This window comes from Phyllobates terribilis, unplaced genomic scaffold (assembly GCF_046119375.1).
Source record: "Phyllobates terribilis strain yellow unplaced genomic scaffold, ASM4611937v1 Scaffold_2__4_contigs__length_985480577, whole genome shotgun sequence".
In the NCBI taxonomy this organism is placed as follows: domain Eukaryota; kingdom Metazoa; phylum Chordata; class Amphibia; order Anura; family Dendrobatidae; genus Phyllobates; species Phyllobates terribilis.
Window position 1 is genome coordinate 391,495,626 of NW_027362762.1, and position 21,362 is coordinate 391,516,987.

Consider the following 21,362-nt stretch of genomic DNA (forward strand, 5'->3'; position numbering starts at 1 on the left):
CGAAAAATTGGGCAAACTTTGAATGTGTCCCCAAGTGCAGTTGCAAAAACCATCAAGCGCTACAAAGAAACTGGCTCACATGAGGACCGCCCCAGAAAAGGAAGACCAAGAGTCACCTCTGCTTCTGAGGATAAGTTTATCAGAGTCACCAGCCTCAGAAATCACAGGTTAACAGCAGCTCAGATTAGAGACCAGGTCAATGCCACACAGAGTTCTAGCAGCAGACACATCTCTACAACAACTGTTAAGAGGAGACTTTGTGCAGCAGGCCTTCATGGTAAAATAGCTGCTAGGAAACCACTGCTAAGGACAGGCAACAAGCAGAAGAGACTTGTTTGGGCTAAAGAACACAAGGAATGGACATTAGACCAGTGGAAATCTGTGCTTTGGTCTGATGAGTCCAAATTTGAGATCTTTAATTCCAACCACCGTGTCTTTGTGCGACGCAGAAAAGGTGAACGGATGGACTCTACATGCCTGGAGGAAGCATGGAGGAGGAGGTGTGATGGTGTGGGGGTGCTTTGCTGGTGACACTGTTGGGGATTTATTAAAAATTGAAGGCATACTGAACCACCATGGCTACCACAGCATCTTGCAGCGGCATGCTATTCAATCCGGTTTGCGTTTATTTGGACCATCATTTATTTTTCAACAGGACAATGACCAGAAACACACTACCAGGCTGTGTAAGGGCTATATGACCAAGAAGGAGAGTGATGGGGTGCTACGCCAGATGACCTGGCCTCCACAGTCACCAGACCTGAACCCAATCGAGATGGTTTGAGGTGAGCTGGACCGCAGAGTGAAGGCAAAAGGGCCAATAAATGCTAAGCATCTCTGGGAACTCCTTCAAGATTGTTGTTAGACCATTTCCGGTGACTACCTCTTGAAGCTCATCAAGAGAATGCCAAGAGTGTGCAAAGCAGTCATCAAAGCAAAAGGTAGCTACTTTGAAGAACCTAGAATATAAGACATATTTTCAGTTGTTCACACTTTTTTGTTAAGTATATAATTCTATGTGTTAATTCATAGTTTTGATGCCTTCAGTGTGAATGTACAATTTTCACAGTCATGAAAATATATAAAAATCTTTAAATGAGGTGTGTCCAAACTTTTGGTCTGTACTGTACATGTCACCAGTTTGGGGTATAAAATCCTGATGACAGGTTCTCATTAAATGACTTATTATATTCCCTTATAAAGTGCCATTGATTTCCACAGCGCTTTATAGACTTCATCATCACTTTCCCCATTGGAATTCACAATTCCCTATTTGTATGTCTTTTGGAGTGTGGGAGAAAACTGGAGCACAAAAGAGAAAACCCACGCAAACACGGGGAGAACATACAAACTCCTTGCAGATGTTGTTCTTGCTAGGATTTGAATCCAAGACCTCAGCACTAAACACTCAACCACCATGCTGCCCATCCTTAAAGATCAAGGATATAAGATCAATGGGGGTCCGACACCCAGCACCCCAATGATCACCTGTTACCACCTCCAGCATGTTATGACTGTACAGAGCAGGATACCACAGCTGTTTACATCTGGCCATCAGAGAAGCTAATCACAGGAGATTGGTGGGGTGCCGGGTGTCAGACCCCCACTTATCTTCTATTCATGACCTATCCTAAGGATCAGTCATCATATAAAAGTAGTAGTAGGCAAACAATTTAAAAATCGGTGCATACCTTGTCAAGGATTTTCGTCTTTCCAGTGTCCACATGACCAAGAACACATATAACTGGTGCCCGTAGAATTTGTGTGTTTATGGTTTTCTGGTTATCCAGACGTCGTTTCTAAAATAAGACAAGTCAACTCAGTTCTAGATAAGACTTGATAAGAGTAGTACTAATACAGAAGTCAACACAGATGAAAACAATAGCTTTAGTTTTAAAATGTGCAAAGTGAAAAGGTATAAAAAAAAACAACAGAAAGAGGGATTTTTGGTACTCACCGTAAAATCTCTTTCTTGGAGCCTTCATTGGGGGACACAGGACCATGGGTGTATGCTGTTGTCGCTAGGAGGTTGACACTAGGCAAAAAAAGAAATAGCTCCTCCTCCGCAGTATACACCCGCCTATAGGCACCAAGCTCACCAGTTAGTGGCTAAAGCAGTAGGAGGAACATAAAATAATTAACTATGCAATGGTCCAACGGGGCACAACCGTGAAAACTAAATTAGATGCCCAACAGGGCCAACTGTACCTATGCCCAAAATCAGGGAGGGTGCTGTGTCCCCCAATGAAGGCTCCAAGAAAGATTCTTCGGTGAGTAACAAAAATCCCTCTTTCTTTATCGCTTCATTGGGGGACACAGGACCATGGGACGTCCCAAAGCAGTCCCTAGGGTGGAGAACAAAAGATAGCCACAGACTAGGTCTGACTGCGGGCAACCGCTGCCTGCAGAACCTTCCGTCCAAGACTGGCATCAGCCGATGAATGAGTGTGGACCTTGTAAAACCTTGAAAAGGTGTGGAGTTTAGATCATGTTGCGGCCTTACAGATCGGAGAAGCTGAAGCCTGATGGCGAACAGCCCAAGAGGCCCCCACAGCCCGGGTGGAGTGAGCCCTTACCCCCGGAGGGGGAGATTTGTCCGAGACGCAATATGCCTCCAAAATGGTCGAACGTATCCAACGGGCGATGGTTGACTTGGAAGCAGGAAGACCCTTGCGACGCCCCTCGGGGATGACAAACAGGGCGTCCGAACGCCAAAGGGAAGCCGTTCTAGTAAGGTACACACGTAAAGCTCTGACCAGATCCAGTTTGTGCAGGGATTTCTCCCGAGGGTGCACTGGGGCCGGAAAGAAGGAAGGCAAAACAATGTCCTCATTGATGTGGAAAGAGGAGACCACTTTTGGCAAAAAAGAAGGCACTGGCCTGAGCACTACCTTGTCTTGATGGAAGACCAGAAAAGGCGACCGACAAGAGAGGGCTGCGAGCTCTGCAACCCTCCTAATAGAGGTAACAGCCACCAGGAAGGCCACCTTCCAGGAGAGAAGAGAGGCTGAGATGTCCTGAATGGGTTCAAACGGGGCTGTTGAAGGACGCTCAGGACCATATTAAGGTCCCATGGATCCACCGGGGGGCGATAAGGCAGCGCCAGGTGAGCCACCCCTTGTAGAAACGTCTTGACCGGAGGACGGAAAGCCAAGTTACGTTGGAATAGAATGGACAAGGCCGATACCTGGCCTTTGAGAGAGCTTAGAGAGTCCTGCTTCCAGGCCAGACTGAAGAAAGGCCAAAATGACCGGTAGCGAAAAGGACATGGGAGCTAGCTGATCCTTCTCGCAGTGACGAAAAAAGGCTCTCCAGGTTCTGTGGTATATGCGCGAGGTTGCGGGTTTCCTGGCACTAATTAGGGTCTGGATGACGTTGTCCGCAAAACCCGCCTTCTTCAACACTGCGGCCTCAACGGCCATGCCATTAAATTCAGAGAACGAGAACTCTGATGAAGAATAGGCCCCTGAGAGAGGAGGTCCGGACGGTCCGGTAGTCTCCAGGGGGAGTCGATGAGCAGGTTTACTAGATCTGCGTACCAGATGCGTCTGGGCCAATCCGGGGCTACTAGAATTACCGGTACTCCTTCTGTCTTGATCTTTTTGACGACCCGAGGTATCAATGGTAGGGGGGGGGGAGGGGGAGATAGGGCAGCTGGAACTGAGACCAAGAAATGACTGGCGCGTCTTGAGCGATCGCAAGGGGATCGCGGGACCGGGCTACGAAGGATGGAACCTTGTGGTTTAACCGAGACGCCATGAGGTCGACGTCAGGCGTGCCCCATCGTAAGCAAATCTGATGGAACCCCTCGGGATGGAGAGACCATTCTCCTGAGGCAAGGCCCTGCCGACTGAGGAAGTCGGCCGCCCAATTGTCAACCCTCAGGATGTGGACTGCTGAGATTGCCGGAACCGTGTTCTCGGCCCAAACTAGCACTCTTGTCACCTCTTTCAAGATGGACTTTCTGCGCGTTCCTCCCTGACGGTTTATGTACGCCACTGCCGTGGCGTTGTCCGATTGTATGCGGACTGGGGACCCTGCAAGAATGTCCTGCCAGTGACGCAACGCCAGGTAGATTGCCCTTATCTCCAATATATTGATCGGTAGGGAGACTTCATGGGTACTCCAACGGTGCTGCGCCGTGTGGTGGACGGAGACTGCCCCCCAACCGATGAAGCTGGCATCGGTCGTGACCACCTGCCAGCGAAGCGGTAGGAATGACCTCCCGGGTCTGAAGGAAGAAGAGCGAGTCCACCATATTAATGACTTTCTCACATGAAGAGGTAACCTGATGCGTTGATCTAGAGACAACGGGTTCTTGTCCCATGCCGACAGAAGGGCCAGTTGAAGAGGCCGGGTATGGAACTGGGCAAACGGCACTGCTTCCATAGCTGCCACCATTTTTCCCAAGACACTCATGCACAGGCGAAGACGGCGTGGACTTGGGTCGGAGAGAAGGTGAATCCCCCCGACGGAGAGAGTTTATCTTTTCTCTCGGGAGAAGGACCCGGGCATGGGTCGTGTCGAACAGCATCACTAGAAAGGTTAAGCACTGAGATGGGACCAGGGAGGATTTGTCTCTGTTGATCAGCCAGCCTAACCGAGAGAGTGTGTTCAGGGTGATCTGGAGACTGTGGAGACAGTCCCTGAACGTGGGACCCTTGATCATTAGGTAGTGGATAATTACAATCCCCCTGGCTCGTAGAATGGCCATGACCGTCGCCATTACCTTTGTGAAAACCCTCGGTGCGGAGACAAGCCCGAAGGGGAGAGAAGTGAACTGGTAATGTGCGTTCTGGAAGGCAAGTCGAAGGAACTTCTGATGTGGTGCGCAGATTGGGATATGAAGGTACGAATCCTGAATGTCCACTGAACATAGATATTCCCCGGCCTCCATCGAGGCGATTACCGACCAGAGGGACTCCATTCTGAAGTGCCATACGCATACCTGTCAGTTTAGTTGTTTGAGGTCTAGGATCGGACGTAGTGAGCAGTCCTTTTTTGGAACGACGGAAAGATTGGAGTAGAAACCTGAAAACCTTTCCTGAAGGGGGGACTGGAACTATGACTCCTGAGCGCAGATGGGAGGCAATGGCCTGAAGGAAACCAGGAAGCAGAGATGGATGCGGGTGGCAGGACCTGAGAAAACGTGTTCCTGGTATGGCGCTGAACTCTATCTTGTAGCCGGAGGTCACAATCTCCTTGACCCAGGCATCCTCTATTGCTGATACCCAAGGGTCTCGGAACAGAAGTAGACGGCCGCTCACCCTGGGAGAAATCCCAGGTGGGAGTGACCCGTCATGCTGAGGAAAATCTGTTGGATCATGATCGGGATCCAGAGGGCTTGGAATAGCGACCTTTTGCGCGCCAGTTGGGAGTGGGCCTAAAGGTAGGCTTACGTCTCTCTTGCTGTGCTGGGGTACGATCCTGTTGAGAGGAGGGTCCCGGTTGAGCGAACCGACGCAAGGACCGGAACTGAAGGGAACGTTTCCTAGGAAAGGGGCGATTAGGACTCGGCTGGGGAAGGGAAGTGCTCTTGCCCCCAGTGGCATCAGAGATGATCTGGTCTAACTTAGACCCAAACAAACAGTCTGGAGCCCTGAAACGGGAGATTTGTTAGTGATTTTTTTGGAGGCCGGGTCGGCGTTCCAAGCCTTCAGCCAAAGAATCCTACGTATAGCGATGATATTGCTAGAGACGCGGGCTGAACAGGTAGCGGCGTCAAGGGACGCCGTGAGAAGATATTTCCCTGCGTGGGCCATCTGATCCGCTAGGTCAGGCAGATCGTCTGGGGAAGCCCCCGTGAGGATGCCCTGCCTAAGCTGTTTGGCCCATGCGGAGACTGCTTTTGATACCCAAGTTGAGGCGAAGGAAGGACAAAGGGAGGTGCGAGCAGCCTCGAAGGTTGACTTAGCCAAGGCCTCAACATGTCTATACGTAGTGTCCTTGAGGGAAGAACAGTCTGGAAGAGACAGTACCGTCTTAGCCGAGAGATGAGAGACAGGAGGATCCACAGAAGGGGACTCCGTCCATCTGCTGACGAGGTCATGGTTAAAGGGGGTATAGAATTTTTAACTGTTTCTTTCCAGTGAAGCGCTTTTCTGGATGCTCCCACTGTTTCTGAAAGACACCATCAAATTCTGAATGGTTAGAAAAGGTGCGTGCCGGGCGCTTGATTCTCTTGAAGGAAACGGAGTAGTCCTGAGAAGGGCTCTCGTCCTCTTTAACATGCAGAGTCTGATTGACGGCCGATATAAGGCTGTCAACCATGTCTTGGATTCTAGAATATTGGTCCGTGTCGGATCCAGAGTCAGAATCTGATGCAGTGTCTGATCCCGGAGCAACCTCTGGGGAAGAGATGTGAGATGCAGGGAGCAATTTGGAGTCTGGGGACCTGGAAGATGAACTTGTGTGAGTCCGTTTTTGAGAACGTGCCCTCGGTCTGCCCTTAGGAGGAGGGGGCAGGGGTGCCTGCGACTCGTCCGTTGGAGCGTTCGGAACACTGGTGGACGTGGATAGCATGGGCAAACGTTCTAGGACCTGCACCAGAGATTGAGATACCTTGGCGAGGTCAGAGACAGACTGGGACATAGCAACAGCCCACTCCGGAGGAGGGAGAGTTACCTCGACCTGGGCAGCAGGGGGATCTTGGGGTGCCAGCATGGTGGGAGGCTTGCAAGTCGAGCAGAAAGCCGTTGTCAGACCCGCGGACCACTTAGTACTGCAAAGAGCACAGGCGTAGTATGTGACTGTGTGAGCGGGACTCACAGAAAGCTCCCTGGGTTTGGGCATATGTGCCTAACCAGGAATACTGCAGAGGAGGGAGCCTGTGGACAGGAAAGGGTGTGTGTAGGTGCCAGAGCAGGGCCTACCCGGTCTGGAATGTGCACGGTCCCGTATCCCACGTCGGAAAATCCGGAGCTGCGGAGACAGGAGCAGGGCTGCGGTGATGAGGCAGTCAGACAGAGTGATGCTGCCGGAGCCAGAACAGAGAGCAGCGTAGAGGGGCGGGGCAGGAGCAGAGCGTGCTGTCCTGAGTAACGTAGGGGAGCCAAGGCTCCGATAGGCAAAAGGAATGGGGGCTGGCTTAAGAACTCAGCCGCTGATAGGTCCCCGCGAGAACTGTGGGCGTGACGGAAGGGTCACATTGCTCCTCGGTCCTGATTGGCCGATTTCCGGGGGGCGTATACCCGCCGGTAATAGGAACGCCCCACCCGAGACGCCCCCCGACAGAGAAAGCGCAGGCAGATTTGCGGCGCAAAAAGGAAAGAGAAAGGTAGGGGGGGTTGTCGGGGACGCCATGCTGAGGGGGATGCCATGCTGCGGGAAATGCCGTGAAGATGCGAGGAGAGGGGGCGTGGCCAGGGAAGCGCTGCTGTAAGTGAGTGTCGGTGGGGATGTGATGCCCCCATTAATAATCCACAGGATCTACGGGGCCCGCTGACAGACAACTCTGTGCCATATCCGTGTGTTATGAGGGACCTGGGGAGCTGAGGTTGTAAGGCAGCAGAAGTGGGAGGGGATTGTACCTTTGTTTGAGGTCCCGATGACTCTTCTTCCTCTCCCCTTCTGAGGATGGTCACAGGAGGTCCTCCGTGGATAGGGGGGATCCTGGCTCTTCCTCCTTCCCGCACTGACCGGTCCTGGACAGTGCAGGAGACTGTGTCAACCCCAGAATCTGGGGGAAGGTCACCGCAGTGACCACCGTCTCCCTCCCAGGCCGCTTCGAGGAGGGGGCTGGGGTGGGGAATAGGCAAGGACTGGCCACCGGGAATCACCCTGAGACACCTGGAGGTGACAGGGGATAGGTCCTGCGAGCGGGTCCGAGAGTGGGCGATGTGGGAAATGCCACACTGCTCTCTCGGTCGCTTGAGAATGGGGATAACAGAGGACGCAGTGTTCCCTGTTAACCCTGAAGAGCTGTATCTGAAAAATAAAGAACAAACATTAATAAAACACAACAGGGTTGGATCAGTTAGGATCCAGGTCTACCTCCTACAGACACTAAGCTTAAACTGGTGAGCTTGGTGCCTATAGGCGGGTGTATACTCCGGAGGAGGAGCTATTTCTTTTTTTGCCTACTGTCAACCTCCTAGCGACAACAGCATACACCCATGGTCCTGTGTCCCCCAATGAAGCAATAAAGAAATTAAGACTGAATTACAAGCTACTAGGTCAATGCAAACATAAGTAAAAGTAACAATGCTGAATACCTCTATTCGCCTCTTTGCTTTATCATATGCCCGTTCTTCTTTGGTGCGATCGTCATCAGATTCAGACTCCGACTCGGAGCTGTGCTCTACAATAGACTTTTTCTCAGCTGGTTTGCATCCAGCAGAGAAAGACACTGTTGGCTTTTCAGTTTTTTTTTCTTCTGAACATTTTTCATCCTCACTGCTATCAGCTTCATCATCATCATCTTCCTCCTCCTCACTTTCTGCATCATCATCTTCATCCTCGTCATCCTCGTCCTCATCATCTTCATCCTCATCCTCATCCTCTTCTTCATTTTTCTCCTGAACTTCTATGTGAACTTTTTTTGGATCTGTCGAGCAAACACACTAGTCTTATTTTGGACAGAGTAGGTATTCAAAGACGTAAGCTTTCTGGCCAGGTTATTTCCAATTCTAAGGGTGGGATCAGTAGTTGAAGATTGAGTGAGCAGCAAATATACAGTGCAGTGACAGTAAATTGGATTGGAACCCTCATTTACATATAGATTTTTAATCTGCTGCAGATTTGAAGCCTGGCAGCATGACTTATGTTGCAGATGTGCCATTGATCTTCATCTTTTGCAATGCATAAGGTGAAATCAAAAGCAAAATCCACCAGAGGTATATTAGCCTAATTATACAGTGATCCCAATGTGAACTGTTAAAAGGGCACATCTGGATTAATGTGGTGAAAAAGGCCTAGTTTTCAATGGAACCACCATAGAATTTTTTTTTTTCTGGGCAAGAAAAATGAAAAAAAGCATGTACGGAATGGGAGGAATAGGGCTAAGCAACAGCACATGTGAAAAAGACTTGGGTATAATAATAGATCACAGACTGCACATGAGTCAACAGTGTGATGCAGAGGCTAAAAAGGCAAACACAATTCTGGGTTACATTCACAGAAGCATAGAGTCTAGGTCACGTGAAGTAATTATCCTCCTCTACTCCTCTTTGGTCAGACCTCATCTGGAATACTGTGTCCAGTTCTGGGCACCACATTTAAAAAAAAAAAAAGACATGAAGAAACTGGAGCAAGTTCAGAGAAGAGATACCACGATGGTGGCTGGTCTGCAAACAATGTCCTATGAGGAACAGTTAGAGGATTTGGGAATGTTTAGCTTGGAAAAGAAAAGACAGAGGAGACTTAATAGCTGTCTACAAATATCTCAAGGGCTGTCGCAGTGTAGAGGGATCAGCTTTATTCTCATTTGCACAAAGAAAGACTAGAAGCAATGGGATGAAACTGAAAGAGAAGATACAGATTAGATATTAGAAAAAACTTTTTGATAGTTAGGGTGATCAATGAGTGGAACAGGCTGCCACGAGAGGTGGTGAGTTCTCCTTCAATGGAAGTCTTCAAACAGAGGCTGGACAGACATCTGTCTGAGATGGTTTAGTGAACATTGACAGGATTGAACACGATGACACCGGAGGTCCCTTCCAACTCTACCTTTCTATGAATCCAGAGAGATTGCCATCTAAGAAATATATGATCACTGGCTAGAGCCAGCTCCTCACAAGATTTCATGTTTTCTGAAGGTTTAAACCCGATTCTGAAGACTTAACAGAATAAATAATATAACTATTGAAATTTAACTAATCAAATAAGCAAAATTAGGAAAGAAAAAAACAAAAAAACAAAACAGACCTCTCTCTTCATCGCTGATTCTCGCCTCCCAGTCATCTACCCCAAGCTCATCTTCAATTTCTAAGAGAGTTTAGAAAAAAAAAAACACAATTAGAGCATGATCAGGAATGACACAAAGTAGAAAAAGATTACAATAAACTGTTAAGAGGAATTGGTCACCAGGTTTTTGCTCATCTTACAGCAGCAGGATGTAGGAGCAGATATCAAAACTGCAGTGGAATAAGGGTAAATCTCTGTTTTATTTGCTGAAGATGTAACAGTTCTCTGAATGCGGAGTCTGTATAATCAAGCCCACACCACTGATTGACAGCTTTCTGTGTACACTGTGCATATGCAGAAAGCTGCCAATCAGTGGTGGGGGTGTGACCTGGCAGCAGGTTTACTAGTCCTCTAGTGATAATTTCCTGCTGATAAAATGATGATATCAAAACTACATAATGCAGCCCAATAAGTGATATATCACTGGAATCAGGGTCTCTGTTTCTAGGTTATTATGCTCCCAAATTAAGTGGCAAAAACCCCGTGATAGATTCCCCTGAATAAGAGAAAACAAGAGGACTTCAATTATTTAACAAAACTTGTAAAGTCTCCTGTAGCCACAAAGGTATAAGTGGAAACACTTCACTCCATTCACTCCACAAAAAAAAGGTTTTTATCCAATGGGGAAAAACAGCAAGCAATGGGTTTGTCTGTACGCTGCTCAATGTCTGTCATTATCTTTTCATCCTCCAACTCCAAAAAGCAAAAATGTACAAGATCAAATATTCTTCGAAGGAAAGAAAACTGTCTCTAGTCCCACCTATAAAAAAGAGTTCCCTGTAAGTCAATGCCTAACTCATCATAGAGCCTTGAAACATGATTATGGATATGAGAAACCAGAGAGCAACAAATGCCCCAGTGATATCAGAAGTATCTACAATGGATCAATCATTGGCTTGCAGGGTAGTTTCTTATAGGTGGCATTGTGACAAGTTTTCTTCTGTTTTGGAGGAGACGTATTTTGATACTATTTGCAATGCTTGTCCCTTATACATGCTGGGTCTCTGCAGGCAGAATAGTACCTACCCAGAGATACAGAGCCTAAAGGAAAGAAAATGTACGTAGAAAAAAGAATAATGTACATTAAAAGACAGGAAAAAGTACATCAAAAATCTAAATAACATACACACACACATTATATATTTACATTTTACTACAGACATGCAGTGATTAAGTCCATTAATTAGCAAATCTACTATGCATGCCTTTAGTAAAGTTTGAAACCACAAAATCTTAGTCTCATTAGGCTCCCTTCACACAGATTTTCTTTTTGCCAGAAAAAGTCATATCTAGAGCATTGAAAGTTTAAAAAACAAAATTCCAAAATAAAACAAATTTTTTAAAAATGCTTTGTATAATATAAAAAAATACTTTAAAGTAAAATCTGGCCACATAAAAAAATAAAATAAAATTGTAAAGAAAACACTGAAAATGCATTGCAGTTTTTGAACCAGTTTTTTGAGCCGAGCTAGGGGTGGATAGTGGAGAAAGGAGAAGTCTTTGTTACAATCATCAGTGATAATGGCCGCTGGGCAGTTCTATAGCAAATCAGCGCGGTTGTCAAAGATTGTTCATTGCTGCAAGATTTTACCTGCAGAACTGTGATGGCATTAATAATGTATGTGAAGGTCAAGCAGCTTTGTAATATACCTCCATGTTGGTTTAAGGCTGCATCGTTACTATGGATATTGACTAAAAGCAATGCAGATTATCAGGTTTAAAAAATAGACACAGGGCCTATATGGAAGGCTAATGTAAAGGAAGGGCTTACATGTGACTATAGGAAAGCTAGTGGCTATATAACTAACTACAGATTAGAAGCAAAGCTCACAACAAACAGAAGTCTAGCCATGCGCTAAATGGTAATGTAATACCTTCTTTATCTGTCCCACTATCCTGATTAGAGTCATACTGGAGAAACAAGTCTGGAAAGTTTGTGAGAAACACTTCAGTTTTGGAAATAAAAAAGGCAATTATCAAAGCCATCAGGCGAACATACCCATATGTGAATTTATCTAAGGCGGCCAATATTAACCACAGCAAGAATAAAGCGACCCAGGTGAAGAATTTGCCCTTAGGTAAGTAATGCATAGACACCCTACCTGGTACCCCGCTTTGGATCTCAGCTACTGCTGTTCCCAAATGCTGGGGCTAAGCAGAAATAGTCACTGCAGTTACATGGAAGAGTAGAGGTGCGGGATTTAGATTCTCCACTCCACTCTCCATGCAGCGTGGAGCCAGAACAGGGCACAGGTATGGGGGCTATGAATTATTATCTATAGAGGGACTTTTAACTTGGGCTGTAGACACATTAACGACGCATTCCAAACGCACTGACACGCAGATTAGAGAGAGAGTCTTGCAAATTGACTGCAGCTAAAAGCTGCTTCACTGGAAAATGGTGCGCAGTTACAGAACAAGCTGGCAGTATATCAAACAGCTACTATAGGGACGTCCACTACTTTGCTAAGTACCGCAGCACGACAGGAGTGCCGGACCACCAACTGATCAGATATTAATGGAATATCCTTAGGACAGACTGTCAATGTCCAGGTAGGGGATGGCCATTTAATAATTAAGCAGTCCTGAAGGACCTCCTGGCAGCATTTCCAGACCTCAACATTCTTCTTCTTGGGCCACAGTCCCACTATCAGTATTTGGTCAGTATTTTTTCTCAGGAGTGGGAGCCAAAACCAGGAGTGGGTGATAAATACAGAATTGGTGACTTGTTTTTATTATACCTTTTCTCTGATTGTTCCTCACCGGGTTTTGTCTCCCAGTCCTGAGAAAAAATACTGACCGAATACTGACCAAATACTGATAGTGGGGCCAAGGCCTTATTATGGTAGAAAGTGCAGCAGGACATTTACAGCCCAGTGCTTGAGGAGACCGTAACACTGACCAGTGGATTCGTTTTGGTTTCTTTTTTAATGCAATTCCCAAGTGTATGATCCACTATTCGGGTGGGGTGCGTTCACATATCCAAGTGAAATGTTCGAGTGCGTCTGATTTTTTATCTGACAGTACACTGACCCAGAAAGTCTCCTACCCGTGAAAATGACGGCTCTGCGAACGAGATCAATTGGTGAACCTCAAGAGCATGTCTTATTCTTACCGGATGCTGAGGATAATAATAAGGACGTACTCAGTGGGTTTGAGTGCTGTCCAATGTATACATATAAAAAAATATATATATATAAAAATCGGGCAGCACACAGACAATCACACGGATGTGAGGATGCACCATTACACGTAGGGTTCTGAAAATGACCTGTAGCACTAGAGAAATGTACATTCACACCATGCACCCAGAAGAGCGATCAGGTAACTGCAGACCGCTGGTAATTTCCAGGACGCCATTAACCCCCTCAACCATGAGCCTTTTTCCGTTTTTTCCTCCCCTTCTTCCAAGAGCCATAACTTTTTACACATTTCTCCGTCAATAAAGCCATATGAGGGCTTGTTTTTTGCAGGACGAGTTGTACTTTTGCATGAAATTATTGATTTTACCATACAGTGCACTGGAAAACAGGAAAGAATTGCAGTGAAATTGCAAAAAAAGAGTGCAATTCCACAATTGTTTTTTTATTTACCATGTTCACTCTATGCTAAAACTGACCTGGTAATATGATTCCCCAGGTCAGTACGAGTACGCAGATACCAAACATGTATAGTTTTTTTTTTTTATTTATTTAAGTGGTGAAAAGAAAATTCAGAAATTTGCATGAAAAATGTTTTTTTTGTTTTTGTCGCCATTTTCCGAGACCCGTAACATTTTCATTTTTCGGGATATGAAAGTGTTTGAGGACTTATTTTTTACACCCTGAGATTAAGTTTTTATTGATTCCATTTTGGGGTAGATATGTTTGATTGCCTCTTTTTGTATTTTACTGTTTACCAATCGGATTAATTTATTTTATATTTTGATAGATTGGACTTTTCTGAACACAACGACACCAGTTGTGTATTTCTCTAGCTTTTAAATGTTTTATTTTCAATGGGCAAAAGGTGTCATTTGAGTGGGATTAATGTCACGCTTCTGGTCGGCATGTGTTAAAAGGAATCTGTCACCACATTTGACCTATCTAAACTATTAATATGGGCATAAAGACCTGTATGCCTCATAGTTAAGACATTATCTTTTAATCACGTTATATAAATGACCTCTTCCAGGCTATGGGGAGAACGCTGCCTGGAAGATAACTCTGCCTCCAGAGCTTGTTTTACATGAAGGGGAGTTACCAGTGTGAGACAAGTAACTAACACAGAACAGGAGAAATGAACTCTGTCTTCTTACAAACACATTTTTGCTTCTCTCTGAGCTCTGCAGTATTGTAAGAATATTACAACCTTGTCTGCACTGTGAGATGTAAGCTGAGAGGAACTTGCAGATGTGTCAGGTATAATCACACACAGCTCTGCAGCGAGAGCAGAGAGCGGCCATTACACATCAAATTGGTAACTACCCCTTAATGTAAAATAAGCTCTGGAGGCAGAGTTATCTTCAATGCAGCATCCTCCCTATAGCCTGCAAGAGGTCATTTATATAAAGTGATAACAGATTATTTATCCACAACAAGGCATCTGATATGAGGTATACAGGGAGGACTATTCTCAGCAGTCGTTAGTCTGTATGCCCATATTAATAGCTTACATAGGTCAAAAATGGTGACAGATTCTCTTTAAATCCTGCGGTCACTGACTGACTGCAGGTGATGGCTGTGTATTAAAGCCAGGACCCAACTCTAACAACCACGGGTGGAACGAAGCTTTGTCCAAGATTGTTAACCTGTGAAATGCCGCTGTCAATCTCTGACAGCGGCATTTAACATGCGCCAACATGCATGAGCATCATTCTCTCTGCCCATTGGCGAGCCTGTGACGTGATTGCGGGTTGCTGATGGGTTCTCACGACAGTGGGGGTCAGCTGATGACCCTTGTGCTGTCATTATGGAGCTTCCATGAAACCTTACCTGTGACCGAGCTTCTAAGGAGACTGCAAATTCTGCTATATGCAGAGATGCTGTGGCATCGCTGTATATAGCACAAGTGATCGGATGATCGTATCTTCAAGGCCCCTAAGAGGGCTAACAATAATAATGAAAAGTAAAAAAAAAATTAGAACATATGAAAAAAACAAAAAACAAAGCTCAACCCCCCCCCCCCTTTTTCGCTCATTGAGAATAAAGATATTAAAAAAATACACACGTGGTATCGCCACATTCAGAAAAGTTTGATCAAAATATAAAAACAACACAATCGGTGAACACCGTAAATGAAAAAAATTCAAGAACGCCAAAATTATGAGGGGGGGGTTTGGTCACCGCAAAGCCACAAAAAAAAAAAGCGATGACATCTATCCCAAAATGGTACTAATAAAAACGTTGCCTCACCCTGCAATAAATAAGCCACCACACCGCTCCATCGGTCAAAAAATAAAAATGTTATGGGTCTCTGAAAATGGCGACAAGCACCCAAAATTTGTTTTTTGCAAACTTCTAATTTTTTTTCACCACTAAAATAATAATAAAAAAACCTGGACAGGTTGAGCATCGCTGTAATCGTACTGATGAGGAGAATCAATCATTATCATTTTTACCACAAAAAAGGTCCACCGTAAAAACAAATCCCAAAAAAACTGTCAGAATTGCGTTTTCACAATGTCACCACACTTGGAATTTCTCATTTTCCAGTACACTATGTGGTAAAATGAATGGTGTCATTCAATAGTACAACTCGTCCTATAAAAAACAAGCCCTCATATGTTAATGTGGACAGAAAAAAAAAAAGTTATGGCTCTGGGAAGGAGGGGAGGAAAAAACAGAAAGGTAAAAACAGAAATTGGTGAAGACAAAATAGTGAGACATGGAAAAAGTCTGTATTTCCCACAACCAATTAGTAGCTTTTTTTTTTTTTTTTTAACAAAATAAGAAAAAAAAAAAAGAATGGCTGCAAAATTTGGTGTTGATCGCAGAAAGCAATCGGATGGGAAAAAAGACTCCAGTGACTGGCAGGTTGTCCTGATGCTTCATCAACCATGCATGGTGCTGCTAGATGTGTCACGTATTGTATGGGGAATATTGGAGATCCACGACCTCCTCGTCCTGAGCTACTTTCATATGCTACAGTTGACGTTCAGCCACATTTAATTAGGGAGTTAAGTTCTCACATATCAATTTGGGTTCTGTCCAAGTGATAACTTCAGTTATCTGCTTTTCACCTTGGTACCAAGTTCTGGTGATGGCAGATCAGCCCTGGTGCCTCTGGAGCGCAGGGACTTGAAGGACACTGGAGTGTACAATTATAGCGTTCTACTTTACCAGACACATCAGCACCCTATACTACAAAATGCCATCCTATTCTGTGTAACAATAAGAACTGTGATTAGATACGTTTTCCCCACTCACCAGGAGGCTCTGCAGACAGAGGGGGCTCTTCTTTTTCTAACACTGGAGATTCAGGATCATCAACTGGAGAACTCGCCTCCATTGGTTCTAAGAAAAAAGAAAAAAAACGTAAAATGTTGGGTGCATTATTAATTGTTTTCCCTCAAAAACGAAGTGATATAGTGCAATAAAAAATACAAATATTCAATAATATTCCTAACAACAATTACACCATGGAGATCACCACTTTTGCTGTATCTGATCTAAAATACAAGATTTACAAATAAATAAATATAAAAAAAACATGTCTGTGTCCATAAAATATAAGCCCAAACTTACCCTCCTTATTTGGGGTCTGCTGTTGTGGCTTCTTCTTCTTTTTATCCTCATAGATCGGCTTTTTCTTTGGCACAGAGTCTTTAGATGGCACTTCAACACCTTTAACAGCAAACAGATTCCAGTTTGAAGAAAAGGAGAAAGGGAATTGCATGTACTTAACAATTAAAGTTTAATAATACTAAAGTATGCCGAGCAAAAAATACATTACTGCATAATAAGATCTACGCTTAGGAGCCAGAACGTTACTCACAACTGTCACATTTACTGCTGTGTCTGGCTGTAAGACAACTGGCTGCGGCAGCCTCTGCCCTGTCTGTAGCAGCACAAAAGATGGAGCTGATCGGCAGGACATAAGCCTGTGTTAAGTGCAGGATTTCTACTATGCTGGCTGTTTCCGATCCTGCAAAAATACTGCAGACTAACGAACAGTGTGGATAATTATTAGGGTTGAGCGAGTATGTTCTGTCCGAGTATGCTCGGGCTGAGCTCCGAGTATTTACAGCTGCTCGGTGATATGCTTGAATCGCTCCCGTGTGCATGATTTGCAACTGTTTGACAGTTTTATTACATGTGAGGAATGTGTAAGAAATAGACATTCCTTACATGTAATAAAACTGTCAAACAGTTGCAAATCATGCACACGGGAGCGATTCAAGCATATCACCGAGCAGCTGTAAATACTCGGAGCTCAGCCCGAGCATACTTGGCGAAAGGGTTAATAGAACATACTCGCTCAACACTAATAATTATATTTCTTATTTAATGTAATTGCCAATTTCTAGGCCTAATATTCCTTGAATGATGCAAAACCAAAAGAAGAAAAGCATATACGGTGTCACGCAAGGTGTAAAAAAGACTAAGTGCAAAACAAAGGGAAGGGAGAAAAGGGGGCAGTGAAGACCTCCTAGGCTAACCTATATCACCCTGTCTCCCCTAAAGTCCCTATATTGGTTCCGTACGAATCACACAGGAACCACTCCCTGTCTTTCCCTGACGTTTGGCCCTGGCTAGGGAAGGGAGGGGATGAGCGCTAGTCGATCCCCACTGACAACTAAAGACAACAAGGGGGAACAAACAAGGGAAGATAGCTTAGCTTTAGTCGACTCCAGAGAAATGAACACACGTCCTCTTAGCTCCAGAGAGGAAGAATTACTGTGCTAGCTCCAAGCCTTCACAATGGGTCATGTTAGTATCGCCGGCACCTCCCTCTAGCAAACAGCAGGTATTTATACACTGAGGCCAGGGTGTTAATTAGCAAGAGGAAGGTAGCCGCTGGGTCCTAGAGAGACAGCTTCTAAGAAGGTGTCTGTAATGCCAAACCAAGAAATCGCCTGCAACCAACTGCAGGGCGACTGTCTGTCACTTCTGACACACCTGTGACATTCGGTCATCTGTCCAAGGACTGCTGACCGGAAGCATTCTCATACAGGATCTATCAGCAGCTAATTAGTTCCCATCCCAATGTGAATACATTAACTTACACTCGTTAAAAAAGCTACACGATTTATAGCATCGGCAAAATTAACTAAATGTATCTAATAAAGATGGCAAATGTCAAGGTGATGGTGAGAAATACCCACCCTGCGCTTGAAGGACCTTCAACGTAGCCACAGCACGAGCCCGCGCCTCTTTTTGAGATTTTGTCAGCAGCTTCCCTTCTTTTTTCAGGCGCTCTTTCCTTTCCTTCTCTTTCTGCTTTTTCTTTTCTTTCCGTTCTTGCTCCAGACGTTCCTGTGAAGGGCATCGGGTCATGTCAAAATCTATGCACATTACTACTGACCATGTAACTCTCTTACCACAATTTTAGGCTGGTAATATGTTCATTATGGATTTCATTTGTAATGGAAACTCTGAAGCCGAACTCATTGTATAAAACAGATCCAAAAGATACCTGCCTCACTCAATTTCTAATAGGGTCATCAGGGTCTTCCTCAATTTAAAGCAGAAATATTGTGCAATTCTTAAGGCAGCAAATAATGGAAATCCAACCAAAGTGGGATGTTGGACACAAAAACTGGACAGATACTCCGGGAATTAGAGGGTGATCCACCTGCAGACTCCCACCAATAACATCTTCTAAAAGTATTTTTTAAAAAGGTTTCAACCTCTTCATGACATGGAGATTTTCCGTGTTTGCATTCTCATTTTTTTCCTCCTTCTTTCAAGAACCATAACTCTATTTTCTTTTTGTTCATATAGCCATACAAGGGCTTATTTTTTCGTCGTAGTTCAGAATGACACTATTCGTATTACCATTGTACTGGAAAATGATGGGGAGGGGGTGGAGGGGAATCCAAATGTGGTAAAATTGGGTAAAAAAAATTGCAAGTCCGCAATTCTCTCCATTTTGTTTTTACAGCATTTATTATGAGGTTAATATCTGGCACCATGACTCCCAAGGTTACCACGATTGTGGCAATATCAAACATACATAGTCTTTTCTTTAAGAGTTGAAAAAAAAATCTCGGAAATTTGTGTCTCCATTTTCTGAGACCCGTAACATTTTCATTTTATTGTTGTTGAAGCTGAGAGGGCTTGATTTCTTGCGTCGTGAGCAGACGTTTATATTGATACTATTTTGGGGTAGATGCAACGTTTTTAATCAGTTCTTATGGCATTTTTTTTGCAGTGTTGCCAAGACAAAAAAAAAAAAATGGCATTTTTTGATTTCTTTATGGCATTTACGGATCATGTTAATTAATATTATGTTTTGATAGATCGGACTTTTAAAGAAGCCGCAATATCATGTTTAGTTCTTTATTTTTCTATATTTATAAAAGATTAATTTTAATTTTTTCTTAAAATTTTGTTAGTTGCCTTTGGGGACTTGAACCTGCAATCGTTCAATCACTTATACTATTTACTGTAATACCACAGAATTACAGCATATAGTAAAAATCATGGTCTCCTGTGAATGCCAGCAACAGGCTGGTCTTCATTGGAAAAGTGAAGAGACAAGCATGGGTGGAAAATTGTCAGCAGGTTCCTGGCTACCATAGCAACTCACCAGCACCCCGCAATCGCATTGCGGGGGACCAATAAGCAAAAGGAATGGCGCGTCTTCCTGTTTGCGTACATTAAATGCCGCTATAAAAGATTGACAGCAGTATTGGAAAGTTAATAGCAGCAGGCGGAACTCAGCTTCACTCACTGCTATTAAAGCCAGATGATGGCTGTGTGACACAGCCAGTCCCTGTCGACAATGATGCAAGCTTTTTTAAAGTGCCAGTAAGGTGGCTTGATCTAATTTCCCAACGCCTAATGTCCTAGAATTTAAGTACCTCTTCTAGACGCTTGGCTTCCATCTCTTCTAGCCGCCTCTGCCGCTCCTCCTCTTCTCTTTTAAGCCGTTCTTCCTCCTCCTTCATTTTAGCAAGCGCTTCCTGCATGGCTTTCACTGTCGCTAAACTAGGACCCTTCTTTTTTTTCTCCTTCTCTTCTTTCTCCCCTTTCTTCTTTTTTTTGTCTTTTTTCTTCTTGTCACCATCATCATCTGTATAAGACAACGATATTAATAAGACTTCAGTGGCATCTAAGCATAGGCCAGGAGCCACAATGAGAGGGATAATACACGATGCCGAGGATTACAGTAATTACAGAAGAGTAAGCACATACCATCCTCTACTTCTGCAGCTTCTGCTTCCATTGCAGACTTTTTGGATGCCGCCTCTTCCGTTTCTTTTTCAGGTTCTTTTTTAGGGACTTCAGTGTCTTTATCCTTCTGCTTCTTCAATTTGGCCTTTTCCTTTTCCTCCTCTCTTTTCTTCCGCTCTCGTTCCTTTTTTTCTGCTTTCTTCTGAGCCGCGGTTTTTATTTTGAAATCCCCTTCCTCTTCACTATCAGCTTTGGTAACTGGCTTGGCTTTTGGTTCCTTCTTCTTCCCTTTCTTACCTCGGCTGAAATCATCAGAGTCCTCATCACTATATCCGGGAATATCTACTTGCTCCTTATCATGATCCTTAGCTTCCTCTGACACCTGTGGCTTTTTATTGGTCGCCTCATTCTTGCCTTTACCCTTCTTTGAAGTTTTATTAAAATGATCATCATTATCATCATCATCATCTTCACTCTCTGACAAGTTTTTGGGCTTTTCTTCTTTTCTGGGTTTTGCATTTTTGCTTTCCATTTCATCACTATTGTCATCATATTCATCGATGCTGGCTTTCTTGCCCTTCTGGCCTTTCTTTTTCTTCTCCTGCTTTGGAGGGATAGCTTCTGTCTCTTCTAATTCTGATTTCTACAAACCAAACAAACTTTGTTAAAAGGATCTTTTAAACATAAATATTGCCACTATACCCAGCGGCCACTATATAGCACTGATACACAAAGTATCCATGCACTCTTATGTCCAGACGGGGAAAGGAATTATTACTCACAATCATGTCCACAGTGCACATACTCTTCCACATGACACAATTTCACTTTTGATAAGCTTTAAAACCTAGTACAAACCCCTAGAAATTACTGAAAGTAACAAACCTGTGCAGAATCCTTATTGGATTTCCCTCCTTGATTTTCCAGCGAGAGTTCCTCAAGCTCTTTCAGAATATCATCTTCACTACAAATGAATGAGATAATCTTGTTTAACAGTTCAAGAGCAGGCCATTTACCCCCATTTGATTTTTTTCTTTTCATACATTTGGTATAAAAAATACAAAAAATTTGGATAGAAAAATATTAAGACATTGAGAGTCCTTAGTGGGTGATACCTTTTAATGGCAAACTGAAAAGATG

General features: G+C 44.3%; 1 protein-coding gene and 1 long non-coding RNA gene across 3 annotated transcripts in view; both read right to left on the minus strand.

Annotated features, from left to right (window-relative positions):
* EIF5B (eukaryotic translation initiation factor 5B) overlaps nt 1–21,362 on the minus strand; it is a 66,350-nt gene that overhangs the window by 26,613 nt on the left and 18,375 nt on the right. The window contains exons 3-12 of one of the 2 annotated variants that reach the window (XM_073664858.1): nt 21,108–21,186; nt 20,244–20,865; nt 19,910–20,121; nt 18,209–18,359; nt 16,629–16,727; nt 16,311–16,397; nt 11,778–11,828; nt 9,865–9,924; nt 8,214–8,545; nt 1,692–1,799 (exon numbers count right to left, since the gene is read on the minus strand). In XM_073664858.1, the coding sequence (XP_073520959.1) occupies nt 1,692–1,799; nt 8,214–8,545; nt 9,865–9,924; nt 11,778–11,828; nt 16,311–16,397; nt 16,629–16,727; nt 18,209–18,359; nt 19,910–20,121; nt 20,244–20,865; nt 21,108–21,186 (1,801 nt within the window). The remainder of the gene's footprint in view (nt 1–1,691; nt 1,800–8,213; nt 8,546–9,864; nt 9,925–11,777; nt 11,829–16,310; nt 16,398–16,628; nt 16,728–18,208; nt 18,360–19,909; nt 20,122–20,243; nt 20,866–21,107; nt 21,187–21,362) is intronic. The other variant, XM_073664859.1, reaches the window with a different exon arrangement.
* On the minus strand, nt 1,964–8,172 carry LOC141211999 (uncharacterized). Its single transcript, XR_012281825.1, has 3 exons — nt 7,530–8,172; nt 6,873–6,921; nt 1,964–2,109 (listed from the first exon to the last, which is right to left on the minus strand). It is a non-coding gene; the product is annotated as an uncharacterized lncRNA (long non-coding RNA).